We start from the raw sequence: 15,258 nt of genomic DNA, 5'->3' as shown, positions 1-15,258 counted from the left end.
TGTCATCAGCTTGGTATCTCCTAGGTATATATATCACATCATCTCCTTTTATGTGTCATCAGCTTGGTATTTCCTAGGTATATACATCACATCATCTCCTTTTATGTGTCATCAGTGTGGTATCTCCTAGGTATATATACATCACATCTTCTCCTTTTATGTGTCATCAGCTCGCTATCTCCTAGGTATATACATCACATCATGTCCTTGAATGTGTCATTAGCTTGGTATCTCCTAGGTATATACATCGACACATCATCTCCTTGTATGTGTCATCAGCTAGGTATCTCCTAAGTATATACATCACATCTTCTCCTTTTATGTGTCATCAGCTTGGTATCTCCTAGGTATATACATCACATCATGTCCTTGTATGTGTCATCAGCTTGCTATCTCCTAGGTATACACATCACATCATCTCCTTATATGTGTCATCAGCATGGTATTTCCTAGGTATATACATCACATCATCTCCTTGTATGTGTCATCAGCTTGGTATCTCCTAGGTATATACATTGATATACATCACATCATCACCTTGTATATGTCATCAGCTTGCTATCTCCTAGGTATATACATCACATCATCTCCTTTTATGTGTCATCAGTGTGGTATCTCCTAGGTATATACATCACATCATCTCCTTTTATGTGTCATCAGCTTGGTATCTCTTAGGTATATACATCACATCATGTCCTTTTATGTGTCATCAGCTTGCTATCTCCTAGGTATATACATCACATCATCTCCTTGTATGTGTAATCAGCTTGCTATCTCTTAGGTATATACATCACATCATCTCCTTTTATGTGTCACCAGCTTGCTATCTCCTAGGTATATACATCACATCATCTCCTTTTATGTGTCATCAGCTTGCTATCTCCTAGGTATATACATCACATCATCTCCTTTTATGTGTCATCAGTGTGGTATCTCCTAGGTATATACATCACATCATCTCCTTGTATGTGTCATCAGTGTGGTATCTCCTAGGTATATACATCACATCATGTCCTTGTATATGTCATCAGCTTGGTATCTCCTAGGTATATACATCACATCATCTCCTGTTATGTGTCATCAGCTTGCTGTCTCCTAGGTATATACATCACATCATGTCCTTGTATGTGTCATCAGCTTGCTGTCTCCTAGGTATATACATCACATCATCTCCATGTATGTGTCATCAGCTTGGTATCTCCTAGGTATATACATCACATCATCTCCTTGTATGTGTCATCAGCTTGGTATCTCCTAGGTATACACATCACATCATCTCCTTGTATGTGTCATCAGCTTGGTATCTCCTAGGTATATACATTGATATACATCACATCATCACCTTGTATATGTCATCAGTGTGGTATCTCCTAGGTATATACATCACATCATCTCCTTGTATGTGTCATCAGTGTGGTATCTCCTAGGTATATACATCACATCATGTCCTTGTATGTGTCATCAGTGTGGTATCTCCTAGGTATATACATCACATTATCTCCTTTTTTGTGTCATCAGCTTGCTATCTCCTAGGTATATACATCACATCATCACCTTGTATGTGTCATCAGCTTGGTATCTCCTAGGTATATACATCACATCATCTCCTTTTTTGTGTCATCAGCTTGCTATCTCCTAGGTATATACATCACATCATCACCTTGTATGTGTCATCAGCTTGGTATCTCCTATGTATATACATCACATCATCTCCTTGTATGTGTCATCAACTTGCTGTCTCCTAGGTATATACATCACACCATTTCCTGTTATGTGTCACCAGCTTGCTGTCTCCTAGGTATATACATCACATCTTCTCCTTTTATGTGTCACCAGCTTGCTATCTCCTAGGTATATACATCACATCATCTCCTTTTATGTGTCACCAGCTTGCTGTCTCCTAGGTATATACATCACACCATTTCCTTGTATGTGTCATCAGCTTGCTGTCTCCTAGGTATATACATCACATCATCTCATGTTAAATGTCATCAGCTTGCTGTCTCCTAGATATATACATCACTTCATCTCCTTGTATGTGTCATCGGTTTGGTATCTCCTAGGTATATACATTACATCATGTCCTTGTATGTGTCATCAGCTTGCTATCTCCTAGGTATATAAATCAGATCATCTCCTTTTATGTGTCATCAGCTTGCTATCTCCTAGGTATATACATCACAGCATCTCCTTGTATGTGTCTTCAGCTTGCTGTCTCCTAGGTATATACATCACATCATGTCCTTGTATGTGTCATCAGCTTGGTATCTCCTAGATATATACATCACATCATCTCCTTTTATGTGTCGTTAGCTGGCTGTCTTCTAGGTATATACATCAAATCATCTCCTTGTATGTGTCATCAGCTTGCTATCTCCTAGGTAAAAACATCACATCATCTCCTTGTTTGTGTCATTAGTTTGCTGTCTCCTAGGTATATACATCACATCATCTCCTTGTGTGGGTCATCACCTTGCTGTCTTCTAGGTATATACATCACATCACCTCCTTGTATGTGTCATCAGTTTGGTATATCCTAGGTATAAACATCACATCATATCCTTGTGTGTGTCATCAGTTTGCTATTCCCTATGTATATACATCACATCATCTCCTTTTATGTGTCATCAGCTTGCTATTTCCTAGGTATATACATCACATCATCTCCTTTTATGTGTCATCAGTTTGGTATATCCTAGGTATATACATCAAATCATCTCCTTTTATACGTCATCAGTTTGCTATCTCCTTGGTAAATACATCACATCATCTCATTGTATGTGTCATCAGCTTGCTGTCTCCTAGGTATATACATCACATCATCTCCTTGTGTGTGTCATCAGCTTGCTGTCTTCTAGGTATATACATCACATCATCTCCTTGTATGTGTCATCAGTTTGGTATATCCTAGGTATATACATCACATCACCTCCTTGTATGTGTCATCAGTTTGGTATATCCTAGGTATAAACATCACATCATATCCTTGTGTGTGTCATCAGTTTGCTATTCCCTATGTATATACATCACATCATCTCCTTTTATGTGTCATCAGCTTGCTATTTCCTAGGTATATACATCACATCATCTCCTTTTATGTGTCATCAGTTTGGTATATCCTAGGTATATACATCAAATCATCTCCTTTTATACGTCATCAGTTTGCTATCTCCTTGGTAAATACATCACATCATCTCATTGTATGTGTCATCAGCTTGCTGTCTCCTAGGTATATACATCACATCATCTCCTTGTGTGTGTCATCAGCTTGCTGTCTTCTAGGTATATACATCACATCATCTCCTTGTATGTGTCATCAGTTTGGTATATCCTAGGTATATACATCACATCATCTCCTTTTATGTGTCATCAGCTTGCTATTTCCTAGGTATATACATCACATCATCTCCTTTTATGTGTCATCAGTTTGGTATATCCTAGGTATATACATCAAATCATCTCCTTTTATACGTCATCAGTTTGCTATCTCCTTGGTAAATACATCACATCATCTCATTGTATGTGTCATCAGCTTGCTGTCTCCTAGGTATATACATCACATCATCTCCTTGTGTGTGTCATCAGCTTGCTGTCTTCTAGGTATATACATCACATCATCTCCTTGTATGTGTCATCAGTTTGGTATATCCTAGGTATATACATCACATCACCTCCTTGTATGTGTCATCAGTTTGGTATATCCTAGGTATAAACATCACATCATATCCTTGTGTGTGTCATCAGTTTGCTATTCCCTATGTATATACATCACATCATCTCCTTTTATGTGTCATCAGCTTGCTATTTCCTAGGTATATACATCACATCATCTCCTTTTATGTGTCATCAGTTTGGTATATCCTAGGTATATACATCAAATCATCTCCTTTTATACGTCATCAGTTTGCTATCTCCTTGGTAAATACATCACATCATCTCATTGTATGTGTCATCAGCTTGCTGTCTCCTAGGTATATACATCACATCATCTCCTTGTGTGTGTCATCAGCTTGCTGTCTTCTAGGTATATACATCACATCATCTCCTTGTATGTGTCATCAGTTTGGTATATCCTAGGTATATACATCACATCATCTCCTTTTATGTGTCATCAGCTTGCTGTCTCCTAGGTAAATACATCAAATCATCTCCTTTTATGCGTCATCAGTTTGCTATCTCCTTGGTAAATACATCACATCATCTCATTGTATGTGTCATCAGCTTGCTGTCTTCTAGGTATATACATCACATCATCTCCTTTTATGTGTCATCAGCTTGCTATTTCCTAGGTATATGCATCACATCATCTCCTTTTATGTGTCATTAGCTTGCTATCTCCTAGGTATATACATCACATCATCTCCTTGTATGTGTCATCAGCTTGCTGTCTCCTATGTACATATATCACATCATATCCTTTTATGTGTCATCAGCTTGCTATCTTCTAGGTATATGCATTACATCATCTCCTTGTATGTGTCATCAGCTTGCTATCTCCTATGTATATACATCACATCATCTCCTTGTATGTGTGATCAGCTTGCTATCTCCTAGGTATATACATCACATCATCTCCTTTTATGTGTCATGAGCTTGCTATCTCCTAGGTTAATACATCACATCATCTCCTTGTATGTGCCATCAGTTTGCTGTCTCCTAGGTATATACATCACATCATCTCCTTGTGTGTGTCATCAGCTTGCTGTCTTCTAGGTATATACATCACATCATCTCCTTGTATGTGTCATCAGTTTGGTATATCCTAGGTATATACATCACATCATCTCCTTTTATGTGTCATCAGCTTGCTATTTCCTAGGTATATACATCACATCATCTCCTTTTATGTGTCATCAGTTTGGTATATCCTAGGTTTATACATCAAATCATCTCCTTTTATGCGTCATCAGTTTGCTATCTCCTTGTATGTGTCATCAGCTTGCTATCTCCTAGTGATATACATCACATCATCTCCTTGTATGTGTCATCAGCTCGATGTCTCCTTGGAATATACATCACATCATCTTCTTGTATGTGTCATTCAGCTTGCTATATCCTAGGTATATGACGTCACATCATCTCTTTTTATGTATATATAATGCATACCTCTGTACAGAAAGATTGATTTACATGTTTATGCTTAAATGTATTATTACATTGGTTGCAATAAATAACATTGATTTCCCAGTTGAATAAAAACCGATAATTTCTCATGTTAAATAAACGTGATTATTTCACTCTCTGACGTCATACAACAATAGGCATTGTCAAGACGTCGATAACGTCGGATCAAAACAAATTGTGAATGCGTAGGAAAAACACATAGTTCCTTACATTTTCTACGTTAATTTCACTAAAAAAAATAGCCATTAGCCAATGTAATAAAAAGTGTAACTAATCATATATTAAAACACAAAAAGCACATCTTTACAAAGTATGCTGTCAACCTGTGTATAAAGTTTAAACCTTTCAGTATGTAGCGGATAGGCAAAGCCACCTACATAGATAAAACCTCTATGAAATTAGTAAACTCAGTAATGTTAACTTTCCTGCACAACCTTTGTAAATTACATACAAAACAAATAAATCACATCATCATAAAATAAGTAGTGTGTAGTAAAGTTTACTCCAGTGAGATATGGCATAGTGATAAAGATGTCAGACCACGAATTCACTCACTCCAATTTAGAATGTAAAGTTCTATATTAAAGTAGTCCTTCCCTAAAAAATATATAGTGCTTGATGTCATTGTTTACTTATACTAACCAAAAAAATTACAGAAATAAAACTTTTTGTTAAAGAAATATATTTAAACCATTTTTAGACATAATTTACTTGCTCATGAGTTTGCATTAAAAATTTAAGATTAATGCTCTCCATACTATATTTATTTAAGATTTCCAGAAAAATCAGGGGCTATGTTTAGTAGTTACCTTCGAACATTTGGTATTTTACTACAAGTGAAAACATTAAACCTGGATTAAAAATTGGCAGATAGAAAGGTGATACATGTACATTTTAGGATATACCTGATTTGTATGAAGTTATACTTAGGTACAAAATTTAGAAAGCTGTGACAATTGAAAAATGAAAAATTTGTTGGAATAGGTAGGGATTTTAAATTGGTGGTTTGACACCTTTACAGCAAAAAACGGTGAATCACAAAAATCAGAAAACAATTGATTTTTTTCTAAACTTATCATTTCAAATAAAGGTAGCCACATTAAATGCAATACAACACATATTGCCAGATTGGAGCCTAAAACCTGAAAACCTGAATATGTGCTATTTTCTTGCAATTAAACAATGGGAGAAATTAAACATACTTTAAGAAAAGATGCATTTTTTCCATTAAAAGTATGGTTGATAACACTGCTGTTTTCGAACTTGGCAATAACTGCTTCTGAAAAAAAAAATATATATAAATTATTTAAAAAGGACATTACATTACAAATCTTAGTAAAATATTGTTTGTCGTCCATTATTTGGGTATTTGGATTTATGACCGAAGTCACCATCACACAACTCAAGTGCCAGTAAGTGTGGGTTGTATCATCAGCCTGGTCAAACGAACAACTTAAAAATATGTATTCCCAACTTCTCTGTAAAGAAAAATGTGTCTGACCTATGTATTTCTTGATCCTATATGCATTTTCCAAACATTATGGGCAAATTTGAAATTTTTCTAAAAATCATTATTGTCATTGACAAAAATGGGCCTTTAAAATTAGGCTTTTTACTTAGTTTATTAAATATCAAAATAAACCAATGAAATGTGGTTTTTTAAACAGTCATCTACAATTAGAGCAAAATAAATCAAAACGTTTGATTGTATGTTCTTGCACGCCTGAGAAAACAGTTTCATTTTTTTTTGTTTATAAACGACAAATGAATACAAGGGGTACAACCAGAGTTTTTCTCATGACATTTTCTTATACTAAGAGGAATAACTCAATGTCAGTTTGATTAAGTCTGTTTCTAGCAAAGAACGAAATCATTTTCTCTGTAATTTTTTTATACCACCGAAAAATTCTATCTTGTCAAATGTGTTCGGTGAATTGATATATTTTGAAATTTCAAATTAAGAAAAAAATGGGGATGGGGAATTTTGTTTTTTTGTGCTTTTTTTTGCGGGGGAGGGGGGGGGGGGTCATATTATTTTCTTCAAGATTGATCAAAATTCCAAAAAAAAATTGCTTCTCATATCTAACATGTCTAAGAAATTGAAAACCAATAAATTAAAGGGAGTTTGCATTCTTTACAACTTTCATTGGTTGGACTGTATACTTCAGTCTGAAATACTAAACTTTAGAATATAAATGAATATCTTTAACCAATGAATTCAAAATACTAATATCTATTCAATTAATATGTACTCCATTTTCAGAAAACGAAATCTGTAACAAACATAAACTTTTAGCCACCGCTTTACAAGCAGAGCCAAATACAATGAAAGTCCCAACTATGTATTGGCTTCCGAAGCTACACAAAACCCCTTACAAATATAGATTTATTTCGTCTTCAAGCCATTGTTCAACTATTAATTTGTTTATTATTCTTACCAGCACACTTGGTACAATTAAAAACCTTATAATAAATTGTTCAAATAAGGCCTTCGCAAATAGTGGAATAAATTACTTTTGGAGTGTCAAGAACTCGTTGGAAATACTTGATAAATTGGATGCTTATATTGGTGATTTTGAATCTGTTCAAAGTTTTGATTTTTCTACCCTGTATACCACATTGCCTCACATTCTCATTAAGAAAAAATTCACACACCTAATTAAATGGGCATTCAAAAAATCAGAATGTGAATATATATGTTCAAACTCTTTTAGGTCATTTTTTAGTAGCAATAAACAAAAAAACTATGTTAATTGGACATGCTTTGATACTATATATGCCCTGGAATTTTGACTAGATAACATTTTTGTTCGCTTTGGGGATTCCGTATATCGTCAGATTATCGGAATTCCAATGGGGACTAACTGTGCACCACTTATTGCGGACCTCTTTTTGTATTGTTACGAGTTACAATTTATGACAAAAATAAGCAAAGACCCATCAAAACAACATCTGATAAACAAATTAAATAATACTTTTAGATATTTGGATGATATTTTGGCTATCAATAATGACGACTTCAGTATGTATATTAATGAAATTTATCCTGGTGAACTTACTTTAAATAAAGCTAATACTAACAATGACCACTGCCCTTTCCTCGATCTTGAAATCTATATCACTAACGGAAAGCTGACTACTAAAATTTATGATAAAAGGGATGATTTTTCATTTCCTATCGTTAATTATCCGTTTTTAGATGGTGACGTTCCCTTGTCACCATCTTACGGTGTTTATATATCTCAACTTGTACGATTCGCTCGTGTATATGTAACAATGTTTTAGATTTTAACGAGAGAAATTTATGTATTACTGAACAATTATTACACCAGGGTTTTCGATATCACAAACTAGTCAAAACATTTACTAAATTTTATCATCGGTATAAAGACATCATTCGTAAATATAGCTCAACATGCAGGCTTTTTATACGTTCAGGTATTTCACATCCAATTTTTTATGGAAATATTCTTTATAAAGCACAAAGGTGTCAGTATTCACCTCATAAACTTACAAAACCTTTGAATAGACTTATTAAGAAGGGATATAATTACGATACTGTTGTCAAGTCATTAAAGATTGCATATTTTGGCGTTAATATTGAGTCACTGATAAGGTCTTTGCGTCGGAACTAAACACATTTATTCTAAAAACAGTTGTTGGCATGACACGGGTTATGTTCTTCTCATATATGTTATGATGGTATGATACTAAACCCCTTACGGGAAGGATTGTGCCTGATGTTCATATGATGAAATCATAATCTTTCAGTCAGTTTAATTGAAGTCTGGAGCTGGCATGTCAGTTAACTGCTAGTAGTCTGTTGTTATTTATGTATTATTGTCATTTTGTTTATTTTCTTTGGTTACATCTTCTGACATCAGACTCGGACTTCTCTTGAACTGAATTTTAATGTGCGTATTGTTATGCTTTTACTTTTCTACACTGGTTAGAGGTATAGGGGGAGGGTTGAGATCTCACAAACATGTTTAACCCCGCCGCATTTTTGCGCCTGTCCCAAGTCAGGAGCCTCTGGCCTTTGTTAGTCTTGTATTATTTAAATTTTAGTTTCTTGTGTACAATTTGGAAATTAGTATGGCGTTCATTATCACTGAACTAGTATATATTTGTTTAGGGGCCAGCTGAAGGACGCCTCCGGGTGCGGGAATTTCTCGCTACATTGAAGACCTGTTGGTGACCTTCTGCTGTTGTGTTTTTTTATTTTGGTCGGGTTGTTGTCTCTTTGACACATTCCCCATTTCCATTTTCAATTTTAAATTTTACTGAATAAGCATCATGTAAATCCTTAAATAAAGAAACATGAAATTTATATTTTTAAACAAAGGGAAATAACACTGAACACTCTGAAACTGATTATTCTAGTAAGGAAGACAACTACATATGCACTTTCAAACTTAGTCAACGTGCATCACTATGCATTATCTTTAAATTATGCGGCGAAGAGGAATGATTTTGTTCAATACAATGACTGTACCTACTATAACAAATAGATGCAAACAACAGAATCAAAGTTGGAAATAAGTAAAGAATTACGGTCCATCCAAGATAATTGTCTGTGTCTAGTTAAAATAAGTTGTGATTGAATTGCGCATTTCAACTTCCTGTAAAATATAGAGTTATTGTCCTTTAAACCTAGTGGCAGGTAGAAAGGCTATTAAAATATGTGTATTAAACTAATTGACAAGTTTTCAAATGGGGCATGATAGTTTATAGCATATTTTTCTTTTGTAGACTGCCATGTCAAAGACATCCCCAGAAGTAACTACTGTCACCCATTTACAGAAACCTGCAGCACCAGTAGTTGAAGGTAATCATCTAATGTTAATTATTCAGATACCGGCTGAAATGATTTATAATTACCTGTTTCTAATATACGGAAACCTTGATATCTGCTTATAATGTTATAATGAAAAATGATGGAAAAAACCAACAAATTGATGAGAAAAGTGAAGTAGGCTATTGATGAAGATTGATTGATTACAGATCACCATGACCACATTAACTTTAAAATCATTTCCATCTAATTTATATTTTCCTCAACGTGCTGAAAATATTTTGGATAATCATTCTTACTAGTTCCTCTGACAAGGCATGTGACGTCAAAATCATTCTTACTAGTTGCTGTCACAAGGCATGTGATGTCAACATAATCATAAAGGCAACAGTAGGATACCGCTGTTCGAAATTCATAAATCGATTGAGACTAATATGAATTGTATGTCTCAGAGCTAATATGTATAAATCGGTAGACGAGTATGATCTCTTACTAATGACTTTTGAGGATAAAAATTTATTTATTTACATTTCAGACAGCAAAATACCAGAACAAATAAAAAAGATGGATCATGAGTCGATTGCCATTTATCTGAACGCCCTTGAATCAGGTTCAGAAAGAAGACGAGATATAAATTTAATAATTGTTGGAAAAAAATCTGTTGGAAAGACTTCCTTAGTACGAAGATTGTTCGGGGAGGAGTTACAAAGCGTAAAAAGCACAAATGGTGTAGAAATTCATCGGCGAAGATGTCGAATAAATCTAAGTAACTGGGAATGGAATAAAGTGTTAGGTAAATATGCGATTTTTTTCTCACCGTCGTTTTACATGTTTTATTTATCATGTTTATTGCAAAGTTATCCTAGAAAAACTAAAACATAGTAAACATATTTTTTTTTTTTAAGTTCTGTGTATGCTGTTTTTATGTATTTACTCTTTTTTTTTATTTATTCAATTCTTGGAAACACATTTTTGCTAGACCCTAGTATGAACCGTATGTCTCAGACCTAATATGAATATTTAATATTTAATTAATGGAATTAAAGATAGGCATGTTGGATGTAATTTAAACTAAAATACAGACTAATGATCTCTACTACATTATCACAATTGTTTTTTTTTCTTCTCAAAAATGACTATGCTTATGTAAACTTATCCTCGCATCCGTTTTATTATATGTAAAAATGTTATTTTTTTTTATAATTATACTGTTTTCCAGTGTACTCTTTTATACTTGAGACTTATAAAGCTGTGTAATTAGGTTTTTTTTCTAATAAATTTTTAGTGCCTGCATTTCATGGTTATATGATCTTCAACGTCTTATTAAAAATTGTTCTCAAGAATACAATCCAATCAGCGCAAAAAAAACTAAATGAAAATGTTTAATCAGATGGATGTCTGAATTGAGTGTTGTATAAACCCTTTGGCAATTTAATCCTTTAGCAAATACTTTATGTCTACTGTAATTTCATTATTTCAATTACTGCGATAGTTGTTACTGTAAAGGTTTTATATGAAAATAAAATGTTATTGATATCTATATCTTCTAAATGCAGATACTTTTTTTTTGTGTTTAGTTTCTGCGAAACGGGTGAACGTGGTTTTCTTTATTGTTTTTTTTTTATTGTATAACATATGAAATGGGTGAAGTTTAATTCTAACTTCCATAGATTTCTCCTATACTTTGAACACTTTTTAATATTTTTTTTGTAGATACAGGATTAGTGAAAGAAACAAGTATCAACAATAGAATGTTGCAGTCAATTGTCAAAGAGTTGCATCAAGATAAAGAAAAACCAAAGCATGACATATTGGAGATATCTTCATCAGATCAGATATCAACAGATGATAATAAGGGCACAATCACCAAAAATATTGAACATGACGAAGAACCTCAACCCAAACATGCCAAAATGAATTATCAGTTTGCTTATCCGGAGATTACAGAATCGCCGTTGGCTAAACTGGCAAAGGATGAGCTGTTAAGTATACTCAGATCTGCTGTAGACTTACAAGACGAAGACGGCTATGCAAATTTAACAGTGTGGGATTTTGCTGGTGACATTGAGTATTACAACACACATCAAACGTTTTTGAATTCAGAAGCAATTTTTCTTGTCGTAGCAAATTTACATGACATAGAGGACACAGTATCCTACGGTTTGTAAAGTCAAGATATAATTATATTAAACCTAGATACGAATTATTCTTGATGTTCAGTTCATATAAAAACAATGAAACTAAACATTTAAGACAGCAAATTTTAATACGTGGCTTTTTTGTTAAATGATTTTGATTATTTGCTCTAAACGACACCACTTTTCGTGTTTCATTTAATATAGCCATTTACTATCTTGACTTGCATCTAGAAATTGAAAATGAGAATCGGATGAAAACAAAAGTTTGTGGCAAAAGAGATGACTTCAGCTTCCCAATTGTTCTTTCATTTTCTATGTAGCAACATTCTAGCAGTGTCTTTCCATGAAGTATATATCTCCAAATTGATACAATATGCTAGGACTTGTATTTCCTATCATGATGTCCTTATAAGAAGGTTGCTGCTCACAAAAAAGCTATCAAGCCAAGTGTCAAAGAGGTGGAGTTGAAATTATCCCTTCTAAAAATTTACAGATGCCATCAATAGTTGGTTTAACATCATTGAATATCTGTTTTAAAGATGATGACGGATATGTTCCAAAAGTCGTAACTACAATCCTGCCACTTTTTGCATACCGAATTATACTTATCACCAGGTTTTTAAATACACGAACAACACAACGTGTCCACATGGAGAGTAGAATCTTCCGTCAGTGTATGAAATCACCCCCGGTTTTTGGTTGGGTTTTCTGTTGCTCAGTCTTAAGTTCACTACGTTGTGTTTTGAATATTTTTGATTGTGGTTTTAGTCTTTGGCGTTCTTTGTCATGTCTTTGTCAGTTTATTTTCGTCTTATGTTCGTCTTATGATTATAAATGTTCCTTTTATATCTTTCCCCTCTCTTTTACACGTAAAATCGTGTAATATACTTGTAGCTAACCTATTTTATATCTTGCTTAAAAAGATATCACCCCAAATGTTGATTTCTTTTTATCTCATACAAACATCCTTTGTTATACGATCGTAAATATCTTGCGTTGTCCGAAGACATTTGGTTTCCAAACAATAGCTTACATATTAGTGATTGGTTCTTGATGAAATGTTACCACAAGGTTTCATATAAAACAATGAAGGTTGGGATTGATTTTTGGGTCAATGGTCTGAACTGTTATGAAAAACGGAACAAAAACAAAACTTTTCTAATACAAATGTATCAATTGTTCATTTCTTGACCATCTTCAATGGGAATTAATTCACAGGCTAGAACATGGTGGGTTCTTTATTATGCTAAATGTAACCGTATCTTCAGATTTTGGATTTTTTGCCCCGTGTTTAAATTGATCCACATTGAGGACCTATGGGTCCAAATTAATTTAGTTTGATTTTAACAACATTGTGTTCAATGGTGTGTTTTAATATGCTTAATCTAACTATGCAGAACTTCATGGTAGGTTTGTTAATTATTTTGTAAAAAATAATTTTTAGAAAGCTTTATATATGTGTCAAATATTTTATCAGAATCCAAATTCTGATCTGTATCAAGCTTGCATGAATGAAGTGTCGATTTTCGACTCAGATCGACGTCCGGTCTCTAATCGAATTCCGTTCCTCAAATCGACGTCCAAAGCTGACGTCACATTATCAAATCATGTATTTCCAAAACGACATCCGATTGATTGTAGTCTTCTCTATTTGATGTCCAATATCAATTAATAACATAATAATTTATTGCTGCACTTACACTTATACATGACCTTGCATATTGATAAATGGCATGCGAGTATACGTAAATAAGAATCCAACGACAAAGAAAACGAAACGACATATATATAGGGCAACACTCAGTCTTCAACAATGAACAAAATAAAGAAGTAATGCCAACTGTTTTGAGATAACCGGGGTATTATAATTTGGATTCTGTAATATATTTTTCAACAAATTAATTAGTTTTACACCTGGATTGAAACATATACAAAAGAAATTGGCATTATGTTTTATGTTGTGCTGTTACACTACTGCTCCAGGTAAGGGGTAGGTTAAGCGCTCACAATCATGTTAAACCAAGCCAAATATTTTATGTGCCTGTAGTCGAGTGGTTATCGTTGGTTTATGTTTGGCATATTTGTTTTTCGATATACTTATGTTATAAGTTAGTTTTTATTTCCAATTGTTTAACATGTTTAATTGTCGTAGCCTTTAAATACCGTTTTTATTATTGTTAAAGGACGTACGGTTGACTATAGATATAGGAAGATGTGGTATATGAGTGCCAATGAGACAACTCTCCATCTAAATCACAGTTTATAAAAGAAAACCATTATAGGTCAAAATACGGTCTTAAATACGGAGCCTTGGCTCACACCGAACAGCAAGCTATAAAGATAAAGGGCTATATAATTACTTACACCCACTTCATTTAAACTCTGGTGTATAGTAATCACACCACATCTCATTGTTTTTAATAAACTCTTAAATTACATTAAAAAAATCTCGTAACCTGTAAACACCGGTAATACATTTAAAAAAAATATTTTAATATATTTTATTTGTCACATATACTAAGTTTAGGTCGTAAAAATATTGACCTACATGTAGAACTGTCTTTACTATTCTTTCGGACAATCCAAGTTTAAGTTCTGTTATAAACTTTGTTTGTCCCCATTTCGGCAGTTTTGTTCATTTGTTTTTGATGTATTTCCATATAATACGGCATGTTGGACCAAAATGTTTCGGCGTTTTGATCTTTCCATAGGTTCATTAAATCGGACGTCGATTAGAGGAGCCAAAAAATTGGACGTTGATTAGCGGAGCCAAAAATCGGACAATTAAGTGGCCGTCGATTTGGAATCTTATTTCATTGTGACGTCAGCTTTGGACGTCGATTTGAGGGACGGACGTCGATTAGAGACCGGACGTCAATCTGAGTCTTACATATATGTGTCAAATATTTTATCAGAATCCAAATTCTGATCTGTATCAAGCTTGCATGAATGAAGTGTCGATTTTCGCCCAAACTGTTTAGGGTTCGACCTCTCCGCTCATATCAAGCTGCGCCTCGCAATGTGTTTTATTAATGTATAGCATTTTGCTTTCTGTACATGGAAAATTTATGGACTCCATCATTAAATTGGCTTTATTACCAGATTACCCTAGGCATGTTCCATTTTTAGTTACCACAATATCGTTCTATTTACGTCGACTCTGACGTACAAGTGAGACTCATCGCCGAATTTGTACTTACC

The 15,258-nt window shown here is 33.9% G+C and overlaps 1 protein-coding gene across 1 annotated transcript in view; it reads left to right on the top strand.

Annotated features, from left to right (window-relative positions):
* LOC139493908 (uncharacterized) overlaps positions 1-15,258 on the top strand; it is a 75,144-nt gene that overhangs the window by 43,774 nt on the left and 16,112 nt on the right. Inside the window, exons 9-11 of the mRNA XM_071282069.1 lie at positions 9,877-9,952; positions 10,455-10,712; positions 11,633-12,079. Of these exons, the coding sequence (XP_071138170.1) occupies positions 9,877-9,952; positions 10,455-10,712; positions 11,633-12,079 (781 nt within the window). The remainder of the gene's footprint in view (positions 1-9,876; positions 9,953-10,454; positions 10,713-11,632; positions 12,080-15,258) is intronic.

Source organism: Mytilus edulis, chromosome 11 (assembly GCF_963676685.1).
Source record: "Mytilus edulis chromosome 11, xbMytEdul2.2, whole genome shotgun sequence".
NCBI classification, from domain to species: Eukaryota; Metazoa; Mollusca; class Bivalvia; order Mytilida; family Mytilidae; genus Mytilus; species Mytilus edulis.
This window is presented reverse-complemented; position numbering and strand designations above follow the sequence as displayed.